The sequence below is a fragment of the Sarcophilus harrisii genome, chromosome 4 (assembly GCF_902635505.1).
Source record: "Sarcophilus harrisii chromosome 4, mSarHar1.11, whole genome shotgun sequence".
Taxonomy (NCBI): Eukaryota; Metazoa; Chordata; class Mammalia; order Dasyuromorphia; family Dasyuridae; genus Sarcophilus; species Sarcophilus harrisii.
Window position 1 is genome coordinate 424,699,160 of NC_045429.1, and position 26,153 is coordinate 424,725,312.

Here is a 26,153-nt window from a genome sequence, read left to right on the forward strand (position 1 = left end):
AGGGGCGTAAGAGGGCGCCTTCTTCACTTCGGCGCCAACTCTGCCGCCAAGCTTCCTTTCTTCGCCGGAGAAAAGGGCGCACACTTCCCGGCCCCCGCTCAGCGGCGCGGCGGGGGTACCGGGGGGCCGCGGGTCTCGGTGATCCGAGTGGGCCCCGGCGCGACTCGGAAAAGCAGCTCGCGGTCCGAGTGACTTCCTGTGTAACCCAGAACCTTCTCCTGTGGTCTCGGACTACTTCCTGGCCTTGGAGCCTTCCCACTAGTGCCCCGTTGTGGTTCTTGCACAACCTTTCCTCCAAGCCCCAAACTTCATCCCTTTCCCGCTCAGTCACTTCTACGTTTGTTCTCCTCGATGTCCTCCTCGCTTTCGGGATTAACTCCGCCGCCACACCTCTTCCTTCCTTCTCAAACCCTCATCTTGGTCAAGAGATTTATCTTTTGCCTGCAAATCTAAGCACCTCTGCTCTCGATAGCGTCTGAAAGATAGCCCATCAAGATGTAGAATTCCTAGCGTTTTGCAGAATAAAAAACCCAAACGACTTTTGGCAATGAAGCCCCATCCGTCCTACTAAAAAGGGTCTCTCCATGACCACTCCTGAGCCTCTGATAGATTTCTGTTGCGATTCTTTAGCGATTGATCCTTGGTATCTTCTGGCCCCTTTGTGATACTCGCTCTTTTCCTTTTCCTACTTCGACTCTTCTTCCTGGGTCCTCATCCATCACCATCAGTACCATCGGTGTTCATTCCCTTTTGCATCTGGCATAGGCTGGCTTTCTAATATTCTTTCCTTTGGGGATTTCATCTATTCCAATGACTTCGATCTTATCCCTGCAGAAGTCTCCCAAACTATTTTCAGCCTTTCTGCTTGATCTTCTGTCCTGTTTTTCTGTGTTCTTAGTCTCCATTTGATTGAACTTTAGAACTGAATTGTGTATAACATAGGAGACACTAGCACAGGACCATCCAGCATAGGGTAGCCTTATCAGAGAAGGTGCTGTGCTCTAGGAGCAAAGCAGAGATGAATTAGCGCAGAAGAAACTCAGAGGTTCTCCAAGTTAGAGAATCCATCTCAACTGTTCATAGGGACTATTTATGTCGGACCTGTAGCAGAGCATTCCAAGCGATTGGTTTTTCAGTCACAGTGGACACTCTATAACAACTCTATTATAGTCATATTTTGGTCCTGATGGAGAAGGAAGGGCAAAAACCACCCAACTAACCCATCTCTTCACTCCCTAAACCTGACTCTTCTTTCTTCTTTTTAAAAACACACATACACACACATTTTCCCAGTTATATGTTGAGATAATTTTTAAAAGCAGTTTGATATGTTATAAATGTGCAATCATACAAAATATTCCCATTAGTCGGGTTGTAAGAGACACTGACCAAAACCCCCCAAAAAATACCCAAGCCAAAAAAAAAAGTGATTTAGGCTTCGATCTGCAGTCTTAGTTCTTAATTGTCTTGAGTCATATTATTGGAATAGGTAAGTCATTTACCTATTTGTACAATATTGTTTTAATAATATTCTTTGAATTTTACTTTGCATTACTTCATGTCTTTCTGAAATCATCTTGCTTTTCATTTCTTATGTCACTACAGTATTTCATTACACTCAAACACTACATACAGCTTGTTCAGCCATTCCCTAATTGATGAGAATCGCCTCAATTTCCAATTCTTTGCCGTCACATAAAGAGCTGCTATAAATATTTTTGTTCAAATAGGTCCTTACTCCACTCCCGCCCCTTTAAATCTAGGGACCTAGAAATGGTATTACTGGAATAAAGGGTATGCACAATTTTATGGCTCTTTGAGGATAGTTCTAAATTGCTTTCAATAATAGGATCGGTTTACAATTCCACCAACAGTGCATTAATGGGTAAACTATTCCTTGTTCTCCTAATTTGCTTATGGTATCATCCTTTATTTTATATTCTGAAACTTGGCTAAAGTTAATTATTTCAACTGGATTTTTAGTTGATTCTCTAAGTATAGCATTATGTCATCTGCAAAGAATAATAGTTTTGTTTCCTAATTTTCTATTCCAATTTCTTTTTCTTCTCTTCTTCCTATAGCTAACTTTTTTTTCAAATTTATTTTATTTAAAAAAAAACAATAAGACAGAAAAGAAATATAAAACAAAATAAAGAACATCGTCATGTGCCCAGTAGAACATCAGAGAGGATTCAAAATATATAACAAGAAATATTAGTTCAAGAAAGTATAATAGTAGAAGAAATTATAAGTATTCACTTTTTCTTTACTTTTAAATTATTCTTTTGTTCTCTGCTGTGCATTTTTATTCTTTTGAATCCTCTTTTCATTGTCTCCTTCTATATATGTAGATATTACATACACATACACACACACACACACACATATATCTTTCCTATACCTGCTGACCCTTTGCCTTAATTCTGCTCCTAATTTGCCTTATTTAACCTCCTCCCATCCATGTATCCCTCCCTTGTCTTCTACCAGAATGCTTTGCTTCCCTGTCCACCACCCATCCCTGCCCGCTTATTTTTTTTAATAGATTTTGGAGGGTGATATGCCATTCACAGTATGTAAATAGTGTTGCCTATTTAATCCATTCCCAATGTGAGTAGGTTTTCAGAACTACGAATCTCTTCCCCTCTCTAAGCCCCTATTGTTGATGTCAATCTTAAACATATACTATACATTTTCCATATTAAAAATATAAACAATTTGTCCATGTTGAGTTCCTTGAAATTGATCTCTGATTTCAGCTCTTATATGTTAAGTTCAGGTTTGGTTGATAGGAAGTCTCGAAAATCTTCAAGTTTGTTGAATATCCTTTTTTTCTCATTCAATATTATAATTTTGCTGGATATATTTTTGGACACAGGCCTAGGTCTTTTGATTATCCGTAGATGTGATTCCAGGATCTGCAACTGCTAACATTTCTAATGCATTTCTTCATCTATTGAGATAACTATATGATTTCTGTTGGTTTTGTTATTGATATAATCAATTATGCCGACAGCTTTCCTAATACTCAACCAGCCTTGTATTTTTGGTATAAATTTCACTTGATCATAGTATATGATTCTTGTGCTATTGCTGTAATCTCATTGCTAGTATTTTATAGCAATCTGTCACAAAAATAGATGCAGAAAAAGCTTTTGATAAATATCCTATTAAAAAACACAAGTGTGCATAGAAATTTTTGCATCAATATTCATTTGGAAAATTGGTCTATAGTTTTCTCTTTTTTTTCCTCCTGATTTTGGTATGAGCAATATATTTGTGCCATAAAAGGAATTTGTCTATTTTCCCACATAGTTATAAACTGTTAGGTAGAATTCACTTGTGAATGGCTTGTTCAGTTTCTTTTTTTAAGATGGGGTTATTAAATATTCTACTTCATCTTCTGTTAATCTGGGCAATTCTGTAAATAGTTATTTCATTTAGATTTTCAAATTGCATATAATTGGGCAAAATAGCTCCTAATAATTGCTTTAATTTTCTTTTCACTATTGCAATTCTATCTCCTTTGCCTTATCATTTTTTACATTGGTAATTTGGTTTTTTTTTTTAATCAAATTAACCACTGAATAATCTTTTTTCTTCTTCATAAAGTCAGCTCCTAGTTCAATTGTTTTCTAACTTTCAGATTTTTTAATTTCACCTTTAATTTTCAGTATTTCCAATTTAGTGTTTAATTAGGGATTATAAATTTGTTCCCTTTTCTGGTTGTCTTTACTTGCATGCCTTTTACCTTTTGTACCTTTTAGCAAGATGTAGTTTCCTTTTTTAACTTTCTTAATTAGATTTGATTTTGTTTTTGCTTTGTCTGAGATTATGACTGCTATCCTGTTCTCCCACTTTTTTTTTTTTACTTCAACTGCAACATAATAGATTCTGTTCTAGTCTCTTGCCTTTATTCTATGTTTGTCTCTGTTTCAAATGTGTTTCTTGTAAACAACATATTATAGGATTCTGGTTTTTAATCTACTCTGTTATCTGCTTCTATTTTATGGGTGAGTTTGTCTATTTTTAAGAAATTACAAGGAAAGCTGCCCTGATATCCTAGAATTAGAAGATAAACTAGAAATGGAAAGAATCCACTAATCAACTCCTGAAAGAAATCATAAAATGAAAACTCCCAGGAGTATTATAGCCAAATTCCACAACTCCCAGGTCAAGGAGGAACTAACTGCAAATAGCCAGAAACAAACAATTCAAATATCATGGAACCATGTCAGGATTACACAGATTTAGCAGCTCCTACATTAAAGGATGAGAGAGCTTAGAATATGATATTCTACAAGGCAAAAAAAAAAAGAAGATTATTAACTAAGAATCACCTACCTAGTAAAAACTGAGCATAATTCTTCAGGGGAAAAAATATTCAATGAAATAGAGGACTTTTCAAGCATTTCTGTTGAAAAGACCAGAGCTGAACAGAAAATTTGAATTTCAAATAGAGATTCGAGAGGCATAAAAAAGGTAAAAAAAAAAAAAAAATTGAAAACATAAGGTATTTGATAAACTTAAACTATAAACAATAAACATCCCTACACAGGATGATGATACTTATAACTCTTAAGAACTTTATCACTATTAGGGCAGTTAGAAGGAGTATTATGTAGAGGGTGTGAGTATATGTTGACCTTGATAGAATGATTTCCCAAAAAAGCACAAACAAAATTAAGGGGTGAGAAAGAAGATAATACCGGCAGAAGAGGGAAGGGAGAGGTAGAATGGGTAAATTATGTCACATGAAAAGGAACAAAAGACCTATTATAGTGGAATGGAAAGATTGGGGGGTGGGGGTGGAATAGGCAATACTTGAATTTTACTCTCATCAGAATTGGCTCAAAGAGGGCATAAGGGCATAACATATACAATCAAGTACAGAAAACTATCTTATCTTATCGGGAAGTAGGAAAGGAGGGACTGAGAGAAAGGGAGTCTGATAGAAGAGAGGGTATATTGGGGGAAGGCTGTGGTCAGAAGCAATACACTGACAAGGAGGGCCAGGGTTAAAGGTGAAAGAGACAGACAGACAGACATAGAGACAAATGGAAAAAATAGGATGGAGGTAAATATACAGTAATCATAACTATGAATGTGAATGGACAAATTCACCCATGAAATGTAAGCAAACCAGAATCCTATATCATATTCTTTACAAGAAACACATTTTAAACAGAGAGACAAACAGAATAAAGGTAAGGGGCTAGAGCAGAATCTATTATGCTTTAGCTGTAGTAAAAAAAAAAAAAAAAAAAAAAAAAAAAAAAAAAAAGCTGGGGGGATAGCTGTCATAATGAAATATCATATCCAGATTCTTTTTTTTTTCATTGTGGTCTTCAGTAGCCCAATATTTCTTTGATTTTCTCTCCTGCATCTGTTTTCTAGTTATTTTTACAAAGAGATATTTCACATTTTCTTCATTTTTTTGCTCTTTTGATTTGTTTAATCCTTGATGGATATAAATATAAATGTAATAAAGTGCTAAATTAGTCAGTATTTACTAGATTAGATTTAAGATTGTCCCCCCAAAATGGGAAGCAAATAGGGGGCTCTTTCTGTATCACTAATAAAATTTATTGCTATTCTGCAACCCCTACCTACAAGAAAAAATAATTGAAAAATGTCTTTGTAGCATATCTAGAGGATACTTAATTAGAAGGATCACCTGGTAGGGATCTTTGGGTGTGGAAAAACTCCATGTAATGTCAAACATGGTTGATACGTTAGTTTTGTCAAACTTTTCCCCCCTCAAATCCTTTGTTATAAGGGATTTATGTCTGTCTGGAAGGGGGAAGGATATAGTTAGAAATGTAAATGATAAAAAAATAGAAGTTATCAGTAAACATTTTTATAAGTTATGTTAAGCTCCTCAGAGATGATTTCAAGAAAGAGTCCATCTGGCTGGCTACAGAAAATTGATTTTTAATTGTATAAAAGTGTGCATACAAAATACATAGAAAGTAGTAAGAAGTTATGACACATAAAACTGAAGATAGACAGCATGAGCACTGTCTTAACCTCGTTGGGATCTAACTAGTAAATGAAACAAAGACCAGCAGTTGTGGCAGATCCAGGGACCAGCTCCCTATTCTTTCCCAGGGAGAAAGGAACAAGTTAAAAAGGGACTCAAATGAGGAGACAAATAATTTGGGATTTCACCAAAAAAAAACCAGAAAAAAACAAGTTGAGGCATTCACACCTCTGAACTAACCCAGAGTAGGAGCTTTCTACATATGTCTATATTTGGGGGAGAAGGGAGTAAGACCTCAGGAGTGAGGGTACTCATTCATTCTAGGTACTAGTAAAGTTGGCTATCACCTCTATTTTTGAGCCCATATACAATAGTTACCTATACAGCTTCCAAATAAAAAGAGTTGCTCATCTCACCTAAAGGAGGAAGTTGGGCCACCCTACTTAATTTTCCTAAAAGTGAAGGTTGTGACTGGGTAAAGATTAAATGATTATCAACCAATCACAGGAAAATAGCTACGAAACAAGCTAATTCTCCAAATCCAATTTAGAAAGTGCATTCAAAGTAATATATATTAATGTAAAGGAGGTTGTGGAAACAAATCAGAAACACATCTTAGAGAAACCTCCAGGCCATAAGGATGATTCTTTAGTTCTGTTTTAGAAAATCCCTCCTATACTTTCTCAAGGGAAAATGAGGCAGGGGAATTCAATTCATAGTAAAAAGAAACAAAATTAGAATTTCATAGACAAGCAGCTGGTTCTGGATCTCTTCTCTAAACTTTTCAGAAAAGAAATCCAACCAGATCTGTGTCCAGTTCAGTTTCCTGAACAACTCATTCGTGTAAGTGAGAGGAAGAGAAAGAAGTCTGAGTCCTGGTAAGAGGTAATATGATGTAAGTGGGCAATGGCCCTGGACTTCAGACATGGATTCCAACTCCAGTTCCAACTCTAAACCTTGGTTTCTGCATTTAAAAAAAAATAGGGATACTACTACTTACACTACCTACCTTAAAGGATTTAAGGAAAATGCTTTATAAACTTTAAAGCATCATATAAATGTGTGTAACTACAACTACTCTAATAACTGATCAGTAGCTTCTGTCAGTCGGTAAAACAGCAGCTATTTGAGGGAAGAAGAAAAGTCCTCCACAGGTAAAAATATATCTTTTCTTAAGTAGCAAAGTGATGGAAGGAACAGATATCATAGGTATGTGTCTCATTCAACATACGAGTTATATTGTCTTCAGGAAGCAAAAAAGCCCTAAGCCAGCACTGGTTGTAAATCAAAAGGGAAGGCGGAAGGAAAGGAACAGAAACAGAAATTTCAGAACCTACCACCCAGCTCTATAGTGTGAACTGTATCAAAAATCTGGGTTAGAATAGGATGGTAACATCTTGGATTGGTGAAGACCGACCCCTAAATTGTACTTATGATCACTCTTCATTTCCCTTGGCCTTTTTTCCCCATCAGCTTCTCAGGGTCAACTAAGTATAAGATGTTAGACATCCCTGTCCTGAGCTAGAATGTGAGGGGATCTTAAAATAAAGTGGTATGCCAGGATATGTTTGGAATAACTTTGGTCTAGAGGTCCTATCCAAGGCAATCCAAAGCCAGAAGTTTCATACTCTTATGTACCCTGTTTAATTCAAAGGGACAGCAGGAATTGGAGCTGGGGGAGGAGGACAGGGAGCTCTTACTCAAAGTTGGCTGTGTTTTTCAAAGGCAGACAGAAATCCCCGTACCAGACAAGCCAACCAGAAGCTCCAGAAACACTTTGTTCTCTTAAAGAACTTCTTTTCAGCAAAATTGAGAACTCGGTAGTATGAGAATCCATAGATGTCCATAAGCAGCCTCTAGACCCCTCAATGTAGAGTGGGGATTAAGTTTCAAATGAAACAATTGCAGAAAAGATCAGGAAAGAAGAAAATGATTTTCCTAGACAGATAGGAAACCAGACCTAGATTTAGTATTTTTTAAAATGTAAAAAATGAGTAAGTCTGTACAGAAATTGTTCCAAGTCTTAGAAAATAGATGTGCAAACAGAGGCTTGGAGGTGTGGTAGGGGTAGGAGTGTCTAGCAATTAGAAGAATGCATGGTTCCCAGTTGCCCAGCGGCCAGCATGAGAATGTCCTTCTTTTCCTTGTGGAAGCGCAGCTCTTTGCCAGCCAGCCGGGCCTCGTCCAGCTCCCTCTCAGTGGATGCCAGCTCTCTGGAAAGTGCTCCCGGCACACCCTGCTCCCGGCTTACCCAGTCCAGTGCCATCTGGTGGCGGATGTCATCATCCAAGGCTCTGTGTGAGTAATGAGCTAGCACCTCCTGGAGAAAGGGAAATAGAATGGCCACATTTGGTCAAGAGAGATCCAGGACACCTTGATCCAACTAAGTGCATCTTTGTTAAGGAGTCTTTAGGGGGGATTAGAACAGACTTGAAAATTTTAAACGGAACAGAAGGGGAGAGCTCCCCAAAGGGGGAAGCTGAGGAGAAAAAAATCCAAGGTCAAGACTAAGAAAGAGAGGTAAGGGAAAGAAGCAAGAAAGCCAGCATGGGCTTTGGCATTCCTAGTCTAGCCAAGAGAAACCTTCTAAGCTTCAGATCAAAAACAACAGATCATCTGAATTACAGTTCTGCTAGTCCATTCTTTTCTTGTGATCTCTCCTTACCTGTCGAGAACACTGTCTCTCCCTCATGGCCTTCAGGCTGCCATTCCAATGCAATAGTTGGAAAACTGTCATCAGCTCCTGGGGGAAGAATGGGACACGGTAGGGAAAAGCACTGGTTGTACTTTTTGAAATCTCTGAGAACACAGAACCTAAAATTTCAACATATGTGAGAATGAATATAGCTGAAATGGCCTTTAAAATCTAATCAAACTATCCAAAAGCAAAGACAACTTTAGGGAGAACAATTTTTAAATGTGGAAAGTTTTAAAAAAGAAAAATAAAATCAACTTAAAGTTTGTTTGATGAAGTGTTGGAAGAAAGTCAAAAGTTTTGCATGGCTCATTGTTCCAAGATAATCCATCCCTAGGATGGAATCATGGTCCAATCCTGTAAGGGAGAGAGAACAGGGCTACAAAAGGAATTTTCCAGGAGACTATCTTTAGCGTTTATGTCATGGGGAGTGAGGGGTTGAAGAAGAAGGGTAATGTAGCTCTGAGTTAGAAATGTTATGCCACGAGTTGCTAAGTAGATAGGAAATCAGAGAAGCAAGAAACCTCTACTAAAGAAAAGGAGAGTAGAATAGTTGGATAATGAGGACTGTTGAATCCCAGAGCAGAAGTATTCCAGCTGGAGAAACAAGGGGTATTTGACAAACATGGTACCTGGAATTCCAGCATAGACTTGCCCTTGTTGGACTCAAGCATGAAGCGGAAGGCACCAATCCCTGTGTTGGGGTTGTCAGCCTCCTCTCTGTTTCCCTGATAAAAGAGACATACAAAACAAGTTTGTGTTTCTAATTTACCACAGTACTTGGTACAGTGTTTTGCTAAAGATCTCAAATCTGTCTCTGATTTTAATTGCAGACTTTTTTTTAAACATTTATTAAGCATATATTGTGTATCAGGCACTGTGCTAAGTGCTTTACAGATGCTCTCATTTGATCCTCACAACAAACCCAGAAGGTAGGTGATATTATAATCCCCAAACTCAGACTAAGGAAGAATTAGTGATTTGCCAAGGAACAAACAGGGAGTAGGTTGGATTTGAACTCAAGCCTTCCTGATTCTCTAGCCATGGTACCACCTCCATGCCTCTGCTTCACAGGGGGAAAACACAAAGGCAGAGGTGAGGACTTAGGCTGCCCCAAGGGCTAACAGCTTCTGATAAGTGGGCTATGAGTATGCTTGCTCTTGACAGGGGAACAACGAGGCCCTGTGTTCTGGAGGCCCTGTGTTCTGGAAGCTATCTACAATGGATGGACATTAGGCATTTGCTTGAATCTGCTGAGGTGGAAATAAGACTCAAACTAAAGAGGCAAGGCTATCTCAAGGCAACTGAGACATGCTATTCTACAAATAAGAAAAAGAGCAATCCTGCTGTTTTCAGTTTCCAGGAGCAGAAAGGATGGCCCAATCCTAGAAACATGGGAGACTTTAAGCCCTCTTCATGGTCTTTGAAGTAGCAGGGATAAACACTATCATTCCCCACCCACTCCCCTCACCCCCGCCCCACTAATTCCTTTCTACCTCTTCTAAGTAGGTAAAAAAATCTCCCCTAGCATACCTTGACTTTTCTTTCTCCTATATCCAGATTAAAAAGCAACGGGAAAGGGTAAAGGAATGGGATTATGAATGATTTGGTTAGGGCTGATGGGCCAAAAGAAGAGACCATTCTTTTCCTCCCATCATTAGATTCAGGCTCTATTGCACCTCAACCTTTACCAAACCACCTGTTGCAATCACTTCAAAGTTATCAAATTATGTTTTTTTTTAACCTGCAAGAGATTTTTAAGTTCATCAAATTCTCTGGTTTTACAGGAGGAAAAGGAAGCATACAGAATGATTTGTCAAAGTCACACAGTTGGTACTTGTGGCAAAACTTGTGACAAAAATAAAAGGTAACCTTATATCAGTATCTGGGGCTAATAGAAAGAATATAAATTTCAGTTTTGCCTCTCTGAACTAAAAACAAATGGGAACTGTAGTCTGAAGAGTGAAGTTGCTAATGGAGATAATAATCTATCCAATTCTTAGTTATTTGTGCTCACTGAAGGAAATGGTAGGGATGAATATGATCATTTATTTGCTGTGGGCTTCCTAATTATTTTTGTATTTCCTAAGCACACTGGGATTGAAGGAAAGTGCTATACCAAGTCATAGGGGAAAACATCTAGTGATGAAAAAATGTGCCACAATTCAGACTTCATTAGAATCAATTTGGTGTTTTTTTTTCCTTCACCTTGATCACAAAGCAATGACAAAGATGGAAAAAACAGATGTTATTTCATAGCTACAAGAGAGGTAGCTAATTAATTAGGGGGGGGGCAGGGTAATATGAAAGATTATATCTATGGTAGAGTTATCTCATAGACCAAAAAAGCTTATCTGAATCATGTTCCCTTTAAAGGATAAAAATAAACTCAATGTAGGGTCACATAAAAGGATTCCTTGTTGGAGTTGGCAAATTAAACAGGCAAGGTAGAGAGATTAGAGGGAGCAGGAAATGTCTCAAACAAAAAAAAAGAAGCAAAAAGAAGTTTGTTTTTGTTTTGGAATATCCCTAACATTTCATAATTCACTAGTCAACTTCAGAGGTTCCACATGCCAGACAACCAAAATAAAAGGAAAAAAAAGCATACAAATACAGAGCAAAAAAACTAAAACAAAAAACACACAAGACCAGACATGAATAATGAAAAACAAAAGAATAGAATGAAAGAGCAGGCAGGCAACGAAAAGAAAGCTTCTCACTCTGCTACTCTCCCAGGCCCAATCTCTTTCACTCCAATTCCAAGTGCTTACATTGAAAGATGCCAGAGCCTCAGAGACACTCTTCTCAATGAAGTCATCTGTGATTCTTCGGGAGGGATGCTCGTTAAACACAGAGTTCATTAGTGCAATCTTTGCAGCACTCCGACGGGCCTCGGCTTTTGTGGGGCAAAACTGGGCAAGAAGAGAAACACAGAGTCAGTGTGTATGTGGATGCTTGAGAAAGGGAAAAACAAAGGGAGAAGGAAAGGAAAAGAAAACAAATGGATGGAATTAGTTGTGTTCAACACAATCAAGTTTTCCTTGCAAAATGGCTCTGGAGCTTGGAATCATGCACAATTTTGCATCCACATCCTGAAGTCATTAAGAGGGAGCTGGAGACTGCTGTAATCCACACCATACTGAATACAAAATAAAGGAGGCAGCTGAAGTCAGCATATAATCACTGCACATGAAAAATGCTCCTCTTCAAACTGTCAACAGAATTAATTACTCAAAAGCCAAACTCTGGCCAGCCTGTTAGGAATCTGTCTTGTTCTCTGGCTTTGAGTATGGAGATGGGGGTTGGGGATTGGAGGATATTTTATCCTCCTTCTTATTCTTTTTTTGGGTCCAAAGAATTCAAGACAAGAATAAAATCCCACCCTCAGCTAAGGCTATTGTGGCAAGACTCAGTACTCTCTGGGCTCCTTTAGTCCTAAAACTGTAGGAAGCCCAAAGCTAAATAGGACTTCTAGAGTCTAATAGTCCGAGATTACACATAAAATGAAGTAGAAAGGAAATAAGTGAGGTTGGTATATGTGTGTGTGCGTGTGTGTGTGTGTGTGTGTGTTTCCTTTTCTGAAATAATTAAGAACTGGGGTGGGAGGTGGGAAAGAGGGAAAGTATACTTAATAATCTAATATGAATTTACATATTCCTCTAAGGCTGTTTATATTTGAAGCTAGAATTGAGTTTGTTGAGGTTATGCAAATCGTTAAACACAGAACAAAGATATGTTTTCTGACAACTCTCACCCAAATTCCTTATCCACAACAAAGAGCCACTTACAAGGCTGTTTTGCTTCAAAGCAGGTATAAGCAAGAGAATCTTAGAAAATCACTCCATTGGTAATATTTTATATTTAAAGTTTTATCTAAATAGCCACAGCATATTTGCTTTTTGAAAAATCATTTATTATGTGCTTCCTATGTACTATGCCTTTTGTAAAGTTGGAGAAAGAGAAGAGGTCGCTACCTTCTCCACATAGGAATCACTGTCCTCATGTAATATATTTTCCTAGAACTGTGGAATTTTAGAACTGGCTCTAATCTAAGACAACCCCCTCTTTTTGTTCCAGACGCAGTGATTTGCCTAAAGTCACAGGGCTAGTTAACGATAAAGCCAGATCTCATAATTCTTCCAACAGTGTTTTTTCCATCATACCTCACTGCCTCCCTTTCATCCCTTAGGGTCCTCAACACTGAGCCAAGTATAGCTGACTTACTTTCTTCAGCAGTTACACAGTAAGGCCAAGCCAAGAAGTGAAAAAAAAAAACAAAAAACCCTGCAATGCTCCAGAAATAAAGATGGCAGGGAAGTAGGATGTACTGATATACAACAGGCTTGGCTTTGTGCTAGAGAACCGACAACCTAAGGAACAAACTAGCCATTATGGCCCAGATTCAGGTTTGGAAATATCATCTCATTCAGACACAAGGAAAGTTTAGAGTCTCAGAAAATGCAGGCAAAGTTTAGTGCCCCTTAGATTCTTTTAGTGGTAAAAGTAAGAACAACCAAAACCCTCAAATATTTGCCATAATAACTTGGTATTAATCCCCATATGTGTGCTTCTAGGCAGGAATTTAAATAGCTAAAGCATAGCAATCTCTCTACAGGTAGGAGTAGCTGAGCTTTCATTTTGGCTACAGCCAAATCTTTGAGCTCTTACCTGGAAACTGCCAAAGCAACTTCCTCCAGGAAGAGTAACATAACAAACATATGGGGGGCTGTTGGAGGGTACCATTTCATAAACCACTAGAGCCCCATTCTTCAGGTCAGCTCCACGGGACTGCTTCATCTGCCAAAATTCCTGCAGAGCCTCCACCACATTCACTGCAGAAAAAGAGGAAGCCAGCTTCAGGAACATCTCCAAATCTTGAACATATGCTAGAATTCTACTTCTTAGCTCACCACCCCATCTTTAATTAATTTGCTTAGCCTGTTGCACTTCACCTATGGCAAGTCCACCAGCAATTCCATAATTTTATCCCAAGAAATACATCAAATAGCCATCATATCCCTTTATTCTTAGCCACAAAGTATGGCAACCTAAACCCAAGAATAGTCATCCCCTGCTATTCCCATCCTATTTGGCAGAAATTTGGCAGAAAGAACGTATTACCCCACTGAGCCATTGACTTTGGGGAAAAATCTGAACTCTGGCAATATTCATTGTGTTTCTGGAGAACATCTTAGCAATCTAAGTGGACTCTTCCTTTACTCTGGTTGCCAATGCTATTTATATGAATGACTATTTCTTAGAGATCTAGAATTTAGAAGTGGAAGATATTATAAAGATCAAGTGGCTCAGTCAAATCAACAGGCATTTATTTATTAAATACCAAATCTCTTGCTTTAGAGATGAAGTGCCAGAGGATCAGAAAAATTGGGTAACTTGTCTAATATCACACAAAGAATTGAGCCAGAATCCAAATCAAAGTTCCAAATTCACATTGACATTCCCATTACACTACTCTACCTTTGAATTCTTTCTCTAGAGGGTACTGAATCTGTTTTCCTGGGCCAATCCTGCTGGCACTTTGCTCCCTTACCAAAACCTTGTTACCTAATTTACTTTCTCCTTTGCTCAAAAAGAGTCCTTATTTCTATTTCCTCCACTATATTTCAAATGATGCTTTGAAGATTTAAAATAAACAATTTCATATTTTACCATCTCTGCACAACCTGAACAGCACCTACTCCTTGATCCCCATCACAACATGTACATACTTATCCTACCGTCATAGTCAATAACCATTTTGCAAGAGTACATAATTTTAATGATAAATATATTTTTAAAACATTTTATTTAAAAAGTCATTTCACTAACAAGTTAAAACATTTTGGGTTTAATTCTAAATATGATATAGAAGTTCTGCTCACTTGCAATTTCACAGCAACAATCTTCAAGAATAAGTTAAAGGTCATAAAACAACCCAAATTTTAATTGTGGACTGGCTTGACTTTGATTTGGTGGCTCTCATTCTTACATTAGGGAACCTTGCAAACTGGGGGAAGGATTTGCTCATTTACCAGCCCTAGGACCTGATCATCAGATCTTTCATTCTGTCTCTTTCCCATCCTTAGTATTAGGAAGGGCTTTTCTAAGACTTGGGCTCAAACTGCTTAGCCATCATTGTTCTTTCCTTCTGGTCTTTTCAGTCCCAGTTCCCTCTCTGAGAAGACCCGCACAATAGGGTGGGTAGCAGCTCTTTTGACAAGCAAACAATGGGAAGAAAGGGGAGGAGAAGGACTATGGTAAGAACACAGAAAGAAAGATGGTTCCATTAAAAAGTTCACATCCACTCTCAACTTCCAACTATGTCCCTCTTGGCACAAAATTCAGATCTACTCTACAAATATAACATTGTTTCTTGCCTCTAACAAATTACCTGCTAAATTCTGCTTTTGGAGAAATCACTCAAAGCTAAGGGAAAAAGTCTTATTTGGGAATGACTGATAAATGCTAATAAAATGCTAATAGGAAGGGGCTGTTAATGTTGCTTTTTATTTTTTAAGTGCAACAAGACTGAAAGAATTAAGTAATTTTTAAAAAGGCATACATGTCTATCAACAACTCACCTGCCTATTATATGTGGTGGGCAGACATTAGAAACGAGACATGAGAACAATAGTACTAAGGATAAAAGGATAGACACTCATCAAGAATTATTTGTTAAACAAATAATAATATGTGACACACTGTGATGAATAGTGTGAAATACACTCGCAGAATTTTTGTCCTTTAGAAGTTTACAATCCAAGATAGACTTTATTAATACAAAAAGACATGTAAGATGCACATACATAAAGATGAAATGATAAAAATATGAAAAAAACTGAAATATTTGTATCAAATACAGGTATATACATTTTTGGGGGTAGGGTGGGCTAGAATGGGTGAGTAAATAATGTAATTGGGGAAAAGTAAAAAAAAGCAGTGATTGGAGCACCCTCACTATTGTTGTTTGGCCTTCATTTTCAGAGTACCAGTAATATCATGAAATATCACAGGAACTGGATTTAAGTGAAAAAGCATTACACAAAGTTATCAGCCTCAATTCCAATAGACTTGAAATAGAAAATGCCATCCACATCCAGAGAAAGAACTATAGATACTGAATATAGATCAAAACATACTATGTTCACCTTGCTGTTATTGTTTGCTTGTTTCTTTTTCCTTTCTTGTGTTTTTTTCCCTTTGATTTGATTTTTATGTTGTGCAGCATAATGAATATGAAAATAAATTTAGAAGAACTGCACATGTTTAACCTATATCTGGTTACTTGATGTCTTGGGGAGCAGGCAGGGAGTAGGAAGGAGAAAATTTTGCAATGCAAGGTTTTGCCAAGGGGAACGTAGAAAACTTTGTATGTATTTAGAAAAATAAAATACTATTAAAAGGAAAAGAATTCTGCAATCTCAAAAAAAAAAAATGAAGAACAATGAGAAAAAAAAACAAAAAACAAAAAAACAAAAGTCATGAGCCTTACTCTTTTTTCTAGAGTCATCAAAATTCAGTGTCAAGACTGAGACTAAGAGGAAGCCAAATTACAGCTTAGAGAAAGTTTTGATGAGGGTGAAACCACATTTCTTAACTTTTCAAGGTGTCATTCTCATTCTCTTAGCAGAATACAGAGGCAAAGAAAACTCCAATTCCAGGGTCCTCATACCAGTTGATGCCATTTAAAAGGGAACGAGGATATGCTCTCCATAAAAATCTCTCTCTTTGATCTATTTTGCAAAGGCCACTTTTCAAGCTTCAGGGACTTGATTATATATAATGACCTACTTAGTTGTATAATATTTTGGTTGAGCATACGTAGCACCGTATGACAAGATTTTAGATAGGAGCCATAAAACACATTAGACTCTTGGAAGCATAGACAACAGTTTTAATACAAACACAAAGATTTACTTGTGGCACATGAATGTAAGTTCAAAATATTTCCTAGTGAACAAAGGAAAAACAATTCACTCAATAACAAAGGGTAGGGTAGATTTAGAAAGATCCTTAGGAAAGGAAGCACTATGAAGAAACCGTGAGGTGACAACTCCATCGAAATCTAATCCAGAAGTCAATTTCTAAACTATGGAAACCCCTGGATCAGCAAGTTTAATTCCATAGTATTTAATAAACCAAGAATCTGGCTGTAAGTCAGGCATGACAGAAACTGCATTAAAAAGGGAAAGATAGAGGAGAGAATAAATAAATTTATGTAGGTTTAGGGATTTTTAGATTAGGATGATGGGATTTTTTTCATGCTAATTATGCAAAAGTTCCAAGCAGATTAGTAGTATCATAATCATAAGGGAGAAGAATCAGAGGAGAGAATTAAGCAAAGTTATATAGCAAAGTAAGGAACAGCTCCCATCCATCCAATTATACTCATTTTGAAGACTCAAATAGGAACATAAAAGGATGATATGCTCTAGTGAATTAGAGAACAAAGAGGAATACTAATATATTGTTTAATTCCCCCATATTGTACAGAGCTCAATCCGAAGAGTATGTGTTTGTTGTAGGGGAGAAAAACAGGAGAGAGAAGAAAACTTAATGAGAGACTCAGGACACAAAGGAGAAATAACTGAGAGGTTATTTTATTTAAGGACTGAAGTCTAAGATAATGTTATAAAGGAATATCTCCTGAAAGAGATGGAAGTTTAGAAATGAGGTAAAGGACATAGGTGACCAATAGGAAAGGCCAAGCAAAGAATGATTGGTGAAGAAATATGAGCAAATTATGTTCCAGAAACAACTATTCCAGAATCCATCAGGCCAGCTGCAAAAAGCCAAACTCCCAAGTCACTGGAAACATGGGTACAAAGCCATTGGCAGCTTTACCTATGAAACTGGGATAAAGTGTTTCCATGTGGCCTGGAAGGACTCACTAGTTAAAGTAGACACTTCTTATTTGAGATAAATCTACTTGCCAAATTCTACCAGACAGATATTTTCTGGATACCCAGCTAGAACTAGTTTGGGAATTCAATCATATCCAATCATAAAGTTTTTTCTTTTCTTTTTTAATATCTTTCTTTTTCAAAATACATGCAAGGATAGTTTTCAACATTCACCCTTGCAAAACCTTGTGTCCAAATTTTTCTCCCTCTCTTCCCCCATCCTCTTCTGGCCAGTAAGTAATCCAATATAGGTTAAATTATTCTAAACATATTTCCACATTTATCATGCTATGCAAGAAAAACCAGTCGATCATAAAATATTAAGATTGGTGTACTGTGGAAGGATGGGGAGAATGGGAGATAATGAATAGGAGAAGAAATGTCAGGGATTTAGGAAGAGAAAACTGTAGTCTGAGAGCTGATTGATAATCTGCCATCAGTTTCCTCTGATTCTTCCTGTTCCTTTTTTGCATGTTAAAATTGTTTTTTTTTTTCAATTAACATTTATTTTCTCCATCTCCTACTTCACCCTCATAAAAATAAAAACAAAACCCTGCAATGAATGTGTTTAGTTAAGCAAAACTGCCATACGGTCCTCACTGGAAATTTTATCTCATTATACACCTGGAGTTATCATCACTCTTTTGGCCAATGGGTAACATTCCTTAGCATCTAAACTCTGGAATCCAGCTTCCTCATTGCATTGATCCAAGTTCTCGAGTGTTTCAAAGTTACTAATTTTTAAAAATGCTTGCTCTAGTTTACATTTTTCTTCTGATTCTGCTCACTTCACTCTGCATCAGTTCATATAAATCTTCCTAGGTTTCTCTGAAATTGTTTATAAAACAACTGAATTTCATTACATTCAAATACCATCGTTTGTTCATTTTCTAGTTGAAGGGAACTCCCTTAGTTTTAGGCAGCTGGATGGAGCAGCTGACACATACAGTGCTGGGCCTGGAATCAGAAACCGGGGAAATTCAAGTTCAAATCTGGCCTCAGATACTTACTAGCTATGTGACTCATCCCCTATGTGACACTTAGGTGACAAGTCACTTAACCCTGTCTGCCTCAGCTTGGTCATCTGTAAAATGATGGCTGCTTCTTTATCAGGTGGGAGCAATCTCCCCAGGATGGAATGCTCAGTAATCTACGAAGACAAACCTTAAGAAGGTGACAGAAGTTCTATCAGGTTACAATCCTTGCTCAATTCATAAAATGAGCTGAGTTAATTCTCACATTTCTTAACTAATGAAAAAAATTAGTCAAAAAACAGTCCCGGACTTGAACAACCTTGCCTTTCCGACTTACCTTTACACCGTTCGGATTTAGGAAGACTAGCGGAGAAATAGGACGTTTCTTTCTTCAAACCTGCAGTTACTTTTCCGCAAACCACTAGACATTCTAGGAACCGAGCCTCTGATCAAATTCACTATTTCTAAAATGCTCCCGACGCTGGAAGCAATGCCCTCCCGGAGGTGTTGCCCAAGGCTCAGTCCCCCACTCCCAGGTAATTTCTCAGTCCCCCGGGCCTAAGTGCCATCTCTGTGCCCACAATTCTTAGGTCGTGGCGATCAGCCCCTGCCCTTCCTCCGAATCTGTGCCATCCCCACCCAAATCCTTGCCTTCAAGCAGCTTAAGCTAAACTCCGCTGGCATCCGATCAGAATTACGGGTACAAGTGGGGCTCACGCAAACTGGACATCGGAGCCGCCCAGGCCGAGACCGGATGGCCTGCAGCAGCTGCTGGGCCAGGGAAGTGGGGCCGGAGAGAAGGGAAGGCCTCACGGGTCTCAAGGCTCACCACCTTAAGGACCACCCAGGAACTCGAGGGCCAGGCGGCGGGAGTGGGCCTTGACACGGAACGCTGGCTGGCGCGGGGGAGGGGCCGCGGCCTCTCTGCCGGCCTCGAATGGGAAGCCGGCGGGGCTCCCGGAGAGAAAGACGCTACTGGGCCCCCGGACTCACCTCGGCCGTAGCCCTGGGTGTGCTTGGCGAAGCTCCTCACCACGGCCTCCACCGCCTCGCGCAGCACGGCGGGGCTGCCCGCGGCTCCGGGGGGCAGGGGGAGCCCCGCGGCCCCGGACAGCAGCAGAGGCGGCGGCGGGGGGGCGGGCGGCGGCGGGGCCGGCGGAGAGGCCCCGGGGGGACTGGCGGCGGCGGCGGCGGCCCCGGTCACTCCCGGCCGCAGGGCTCGCAGAGTGCCCATCCCGCCGCCGCCGCCCACTCCGGGCTGCAGTCGCTGCGCTCGCATCGTCTCCATCCCGGCTGGCTCCCCTGCCCCGCCCCGCGTCCAGTCGCCAGCCCAGAGAACTCAGCCGCGGCCTCCGGGCCCCCCAGATAACGGTCTACGAGGTCTGGGACAACCCGGGCCGCGCGTCTCGGGGCGGGGAGAACGAAGGCTCCGCTGGCTGTCAGTCATGAAGGGGCGGGGTCGAGCCTGATCCGTGCCAATCACAGCCAGGGGGTGGAAGAAAAAAAATCCTGCTTCACCCCCACTCCCCGTAGGCACACTACCACAGTGGGTGGAGCTACTGCCGTAGCCATTTGAGGAAAAGAAAAGCGGATCTTCACCAATAGGAGCCCAGGTGTCTTCAAGGAAGGCGGGACAGAATCTGGACGCCTCCAAAGAGGGTCTGCATCTGGGGGCTAAAGGAGGCGGGATGAGGCGGCAGCGCGCCGCGGCGAAAGCCCGGAGTGCGGCGCTTCCGCCCCCCTTTCCCCTGCCTGGGGTCTGGGAGCAGCTGGCGGTTTTGGCTTCGCGGTTTCTTCTTGGGTGAAGACTGGGGAAACAGCTGAATGCATTTATGTTTGGGCCTGTAGCCCACCGTCCGGAGAGCCAAAGACTGGCCCCTAGCGGTCGCTGGGCTTCAAGCCAAAAAGTGGGAATCTTCGGGGTACCCTGAGCCCCTCGGGGAGCCTTCTGGAGGCAGGAAGGCCCCGAGGCGCCCAGGGAAAGCCAGAGGCTGCAGCAGGGACTGCAAGGACCGAGGTTCTGCAGGACCAGATGCCGGAGTCCCCCGGGAGAGAGGGAGGAGTGTAGAACTGCTCCCGGGGGATGGCCCAGTCCCTTTTCCCTGCCTCGGTATGTGAAGAAAGTGACGTCCCGGAGAAGAGGCTGGGGACTTAGCTGGGCGGGGGAGGGGCGTGCTTGGGGAGCCTGCTCAGTGGGTCCTAGGAGCGGATCGTTAATTTTCTGTTTATTTACTAATGTAATCCTAGGCAGTCTCTTTAGCTCTCCAACTCAGTTTCCTCATCTGTAAAATGGGTATAACGTTGCGCTGCGTTTCTCATGGTGCTGTCTTGCTACGTTAACCTTAGCCACTAAATCAACATGTTCTTTCCTGATCTTTCAGTGAACCTGAGATAGTTAGATCCTGGGGATCCAAAGGAAAGTGAAAGGAAAAGGAATGAGATTTCAAGAAGAGATGAAAGTTGTTAGCTTGCCCTCTACTACCATGCCTGGGCTTTCACTGAGCCTACAAGTTATGGTCACGATTAGGTTCAGTATTGCCCATCCCATCCCCTCCTCCCAAGTGAGTTGGAGAGACGTGGTTGAAACTTCTGAACACCTTTATTTTGATATGTCAAGATGGGAATTAAGATCACTACCCTCCTGCCTTGGGGAGGACCGCAGCTCACATAAAAGAGCAGTTTGGACTGCATGCCCCACTTCTCCTGGGAAGACAAGACAACTTGATATAATCAGTTGATCTGGGGTTAGGAAGTATCTGGACTGTTGGAGGCAAGGAGGGAAAAGTTGAGGGAGCAATGAGGGGAGCAGCAGAACTGGTGCAGCAAGAGGTTCCCTCCCAGAAGGGGAACTCAGGGGCTGGAAAGCAACATTTTCCCGAGTTCTGTGGGTTAGAGAAGTCCGGGAGGGAGAGCAGAGGATCAGGAGAACCCAGTCTAGTGGGTGGGTTAAGGGGGATCCCAAAAGAGTCAAAGACCTTTCCACCGGGATTGGGTGTGTAAATAATGCATTATAGGGCATGTGCCACTGTACCTAATAGAAATAAATAATTGCAAGCACAAGAAGATGGAGATTTGAGAGGGGAGGGAGAAGAAGGGTGTTAGGCACTGGTCATTAGCAGGTAATCTCACTGCCCATGAACAAGTGCAAATATGTTTGGGGGCCCATGTGCTGATGAGCACCTTTGACCTCATGATGCATGCAAGTGCATAGTGCCTGTGAGCTCCCGCTGATCCCACGCGCAAGTGCACAGTTGCATCAGCCACACAAATGACCCCTCTATATGTGTGACTGCTCAGTACATGTGAGAAACCTGGTGACCTTTCAGGTAAAGTGCTCTGTGCCCGTGAACATGTGCATCTCTGCCAAGAGTGCACCGTGCAGTGCCTAGGAGCAAAATACAAGCAGCCTCTAGTGTGTGTGTATGGTAAAAGCGAGCTGGTGGCCTCACCTGCCCTGCCATAGCCTGGTCCACACTATTCCGAGCTCCTCCACCCCCTCAACGCCCTTGTTCTCCTGGTCCCCCTAGACTCTGGAAGCCCCCTAGCTGTCTAATCTGCTCTGTCTGCATGGAATGACGTCTCACTAATTTCCGCTTGGCCCTGGGAGACCCAAGGCCCCCGGAATGATGGGGGGCGGGGAGGGATGGGGCCCGACACCCTGGCAGAGGGCGAATGTCTGGGATGGGAGGGTGGGGGCTAACGTTGAGTGGAGGCAGGAAGCCGGGCCGGGTGTGGGAGATGTGGTCCAGAAGCAACGTTCCAGAGCCCCTCCGTTCCAGCAGCCCCGGACTCCGTCTCCGCCCACTCAGAGGAGACACGGCCCCCGGAAGGCTCTCCTGGGATTGCCCGGGTGAAGGAACAGAACCGGCCGGAGGGAGGGTCAGGGGGGAAGCGTTGTAGCGGCGGCGCTCCAGAGACAAGCGACTGGAGTCCGCAGAGTCCGTGCCTAGGTGGCTGGGGCCGTCTAGCTCCACCGGCTCCATGCGGCTCAGCTTCTGCTTCAGCCCGGGCAGAGCAGCCGATTCTTGGGCCTCCGGCGCCGTATTGCGCCGGGAAAGGGCCCCCGCCCCTGTCACTTTTTCAGCCCACGGGGGTGGTTCCTCAGGCCCCTCCGTGCTGTGGCGCCTGGAGAGCCGGGGTCGACTAGTCAGCGCCAGGCCATTAAAGTCGGCAATCAATCGCTCAGTCGCGGGTCGCCCCTCGGCTGGCAGGAGCGGTTGAGGGGGGGCGACTAGCCCCCAGGGCTCGGAGTTGAGCCTCTTGAGTGGTTTGGGTGGCGGGTGGCGGGGTGGTTTGGGGAGGGGCTCGGAAGAAGCAGGGTCGTCGGGGGGCTTAGGGAGGGGGAATTCGAACACGTCTCGCTTCTCCTCCTCCTCCTGGGCCCGGGGAGACAGCACTTCGGTTCCTCCCGCTGCCGTCTGCAGTTGGATTTCCGAAGGCGACATGCAAACCCCCGGGGTGGGGACCGGGGTGGGCGGGTCTTCGACCCCCGGGGAGGGAGGAGAATTGAGATACTGCCGGGTCTTCTTGGTGCCCGAGGGCGAAGTGTCCGTGGTGATGATGATGACTTCGGTGCCCTTGGCTTTGCAAGCTTCTAGCAAGGCTGAGAGGGTCTCGCGATCCCCGCGGTCCAACGCGTGCACCAAAGCCGAGGCGCCGGCGTGGTCACGGGCCGACGGGTCCGCGCCGTGGGCCAGCAGCAGGGTGGCTACTGCAGCTCCCCCGCCTCCGGCGCAGGCGTGCATGAGAGCCGTGCGCCCGAGCCGGTCTGCTATGTTGGGGTCGGCGCCCTGCTCCAGCAGGTAGCGTACCATGCGGGCCCGGTTCTCGGGGTCGTCGTAGCGGGCCCGACAGGCAGCCATCAGTGCAGTCTCCCCCTGCGCGTCGCCCTCATTCACGTAAGCACCTCCCTCTAAGAGCAACCGAGTCAAGCGCAGCTTTCCCTGCCCCACTGCCCGCAGGAGAGCGTGCCCCTCGGCGTGCAGCATGGCCGAGGTGGCGGGTGGGAGAAAGGCAGCGGCTGAAACTACCCCAGAAGGGGCGGAGAGGGAGATGCGGGACAAGGATGGGGACACTGCCTAGAGAGGAGGACTGAGGCTCAGCAGCTACGGTGCTCCCTGTCAGAGAGATAGACCAACATTGACAGACACAAGCATAGAGACAAGACAGGGAATCATAGAGATTTGGAGTGGGTCACCGTGGCACACACTTCCGTCCTCTGCCCCATGCCCCCCTAATGCTTGTCTGGGAAAAGAAAAGAGCTCGCGTGCACCCGCCCGGGTAAATGCTCGTGCCAGTGCGTGTGTGCACGCGCGGGAATGTCCGCACCCCAACCTTCACCCTCAGCGCCCGAGCCATTTCCAGCTACCGATTTTCCTCATCCTCTCTCCAAATAGCTCTCGCTAGAGCGCAGACCTCCCCTCAGTAATCACCACTTCCCCCTTCCCACGCGCACACCCATACATTCCCAGTGGCTTCCCCCTTTCCTCGGAGCCGCAGCTCTGGGAGGGGTCGCGGCTCGGGTCCAAGGGTCTTAAACTGGAAGAGGCAAGAGTTCAGAGTTGCCTTTTCCCCTGCTGTGTTCCCTATCTCCCGCTCCTCGTTCCCCTCCCAGGCGGTGTGCCCAGATACCTGTATGTCCGCAGGATCTCCTCCCGGCCAGGGCCTGGGCTGGGACCCGGACCAGGGTGCAGTCTGGGTGAAGAAGCCGGGTTACCAAGCACCCACATGGTGGGGGTGGGCCTTTATGGCCCCCACTCTCTCTGTGCTCGAGCCTAGGCGCCCCTGCTCCAGATCCCTCCTCCCGTGCGCCCCGGGCGCAGCGCCGGCTCTGGGAGGGGGGGGGGGGCGGAGCTCGGCGGAGCTATTTATAGATGTGTCTCTGCGGGTGGGGGTGGCAGGCACCAAATCTGCTGCTTTTCTAATCCCCCAGAAAAAAACCCCAGAAAACAAAACCCACTACCTCAGGTTATCTAAGCCTGACTACCGTATCTTAGCCATTTAAACCTAGCTATTTGTAGAATCCAGTCCCAAATTGGGTATCCCTTCTCTCCCTAGCCCCATCAGGGTTGCCTGCACAAATTCTAGCTCGGCTTCCCCAGCTACCAATCTCCAGGACTTGACGTGTTGTGGTGGCTGTGTGCTAGACCTGACAAGTCAGTCATACATGACACAATCACACTTCCAAAGGTTGTCCTCAGACGTCATAAATCCAAGTTCTATGAGAAGAGAGACCAAGTATTCTTCTTAATGTGTATATATTTAGATATACAGGCTCTATAAAGGATCCCACATAGATATCTGGTATCTGGTCTGCACCCCTCCTTTTTAAAAGGGAGCAGAGAGTTACAGAGATGTGGAGCCTTCTCTTAGGCAGAACTGGGGATGGTAGATTTTTTTTTTTTTTGACACAATAAAGTAAATCTTTAATTCCTTCTTATTCTATCTAGGGGTGGAGGGTGGGGAAGAGGAGGCACGGAGGTAAATAGAGAGGCTGAAAACTGTATAAACAGGTTTTTAGTTCCCTCTGGTTCTGCATTCTTCCTTCTTTGTACTTTGCCAACCTTCCTGGTCATCTCCCTGTGTCTTTTTTCTCCTCTCTATCTCTCCCTCTGCCTCTGTCTCTCTCTATGTCAGTCTCTATCACTGTCTGTCTCTTTCTCTCTGCCACCTGCCCTGTCTCCATGGTTACCATGACTCCCATCTGTGCTGTTTGGGAATTAGTATGTGTCCAGCTGGGAAGTAGCATGGAAAGTGGGGGGTTTGGGGAGGATCTATAGGACTTGGAGAGATTCACGTGGTCTCTAGAACAACTAGGGAACAGGGGCTGTCAGTAATAAAAAAAAAAATCAGACATTCAAGGACTGAATGTTGGGGGGGGGGGAGGCGCTCAATTTCACCCTTAGGAGTCCACTATTATTCTCACTCCCCAGACAAGTCCTTTTTAGGTTTCACTTCCTGTTTTAATCCGAGCTCTCTAGTCATTATTCATAGAGAAGGAGAATAGTAGGGACCCTCTTGTCCTTAGAGTAGTCTCTCACACATGTCCAGAAGAAGCAAGAACAGGGGACGGGAGCCTGGGAATCCGAGTGTCCAGTCTGCGGCCACAACAGTCTTGGTTCCCTGATCTTCCCCCTCTTGCCAGCTCTCACCGACTCTGCAGCAGCCCACAGAGAGGTATTTTTAGCAAGGAAGTGAGGGGGGAGGATTCACTGCGTGCAGAATTTAGAGAAAGAAGGGTGCTAGATGGGGAAAGGAGTAGGGCGGGAGGCGGGACCTTCTGCAGCAGCCGGCAGAGAAAGACTGCTCTTGGAAGGGCTGATTTCTGGGGGACTCCTCGGGGGAGGCCCGCCCTGCGGGAGCGCTTTAGTGATACGAGGGCAGCTCTCTGAGCTCTTCTCACACTCTGCAGCTGCCCACCAAATAACGCGACCCCAGGTCCCCAATCTCCTCAGCGTTCTCAATGTCCCCGGATTCCCAAAGCCCACACAGATCTATTACTACTCACGGCCCTACCTCCTCATCTGCATGTGTGCCGACGCCCCGCCCGGCTCCTCTTCCATTGGCTCAGAGAAGTCACCAATGGGGAAGGCCCAGAGGTG

At 43.3% G+C, this 26,153-nt stretch overlaps 2 protein-coding genes across 4 annotated transcripts; both read right to left on the bottom strand.

Annotated features, from left to right (window-relative positions):
- Positions 1-5,915: 5,915 nt before the first annotated feature.
- LIX1L (limb and CNS expressed 1 like) lies at positions 5,916-19,972 on the bottom strand. Its single transcript, XM_023503516.2, has 6 exons — positions 19,546-19,972; positions 13,344-13,507; positions 11,447-11,587; positions 9,308-9,403; positions 8,646-8,723; positions 5,916-8,300 (listed from the first exon to the last, which is right to left on the bottom strand). The coding sequence occupies exons 1-6, from the start codon at positions 19,838-19,840 to the stop codon at positions 8,058-8,060; spliced, it is 1,017 nt and encodes a 338-aa protein (XP_023359284.2). The 5' UTR covers positions 19,841-19,972; the 3' UTR covers positions 5,916-8,057.
- A 644-nt stretch (positions 19,973-20,616) lies between these two features.
- ANKRD34A (ankyrin repeat domain 34A) lies at positions 20,617-26,151 on the bottom strand. Of its 3 annotated transcripts, XM_031967423.1 has the most exons (3): positions 26,068-26,151; positions 24,184-25,708; positions 20,617-23,669 (listed from the first exon to the last, which is right to left on the bottom strand). In XM_031967423.1, exon 3 carries the CDS (start codon positions 23,538-23,540, stop codon positions 22,050-22,052), a length of 1,491 nt encoding a protein of 496 aa, XP_031823283.1. In that variant the 5' UTR covers positions 23,541-23,669; positions 24,184-25,708; positions 26,068-26,151; the 3' UTR covers positions 20,617-22,049. The 3 variants fall into 3 exon arrangements, with proteins under 3 accessions (XP_031823283.1, XP_031823284.1, XP_003769908.1); XM_031967424.1 differs by having other exon boundaries at positions 20,617-25,708; XM_003769860.2 differs by having other exon boundaries at positions 24,184-26,074.
- Between the last annotated feature and the right edge of the window lie 2 nt (positions 26,152-26,153).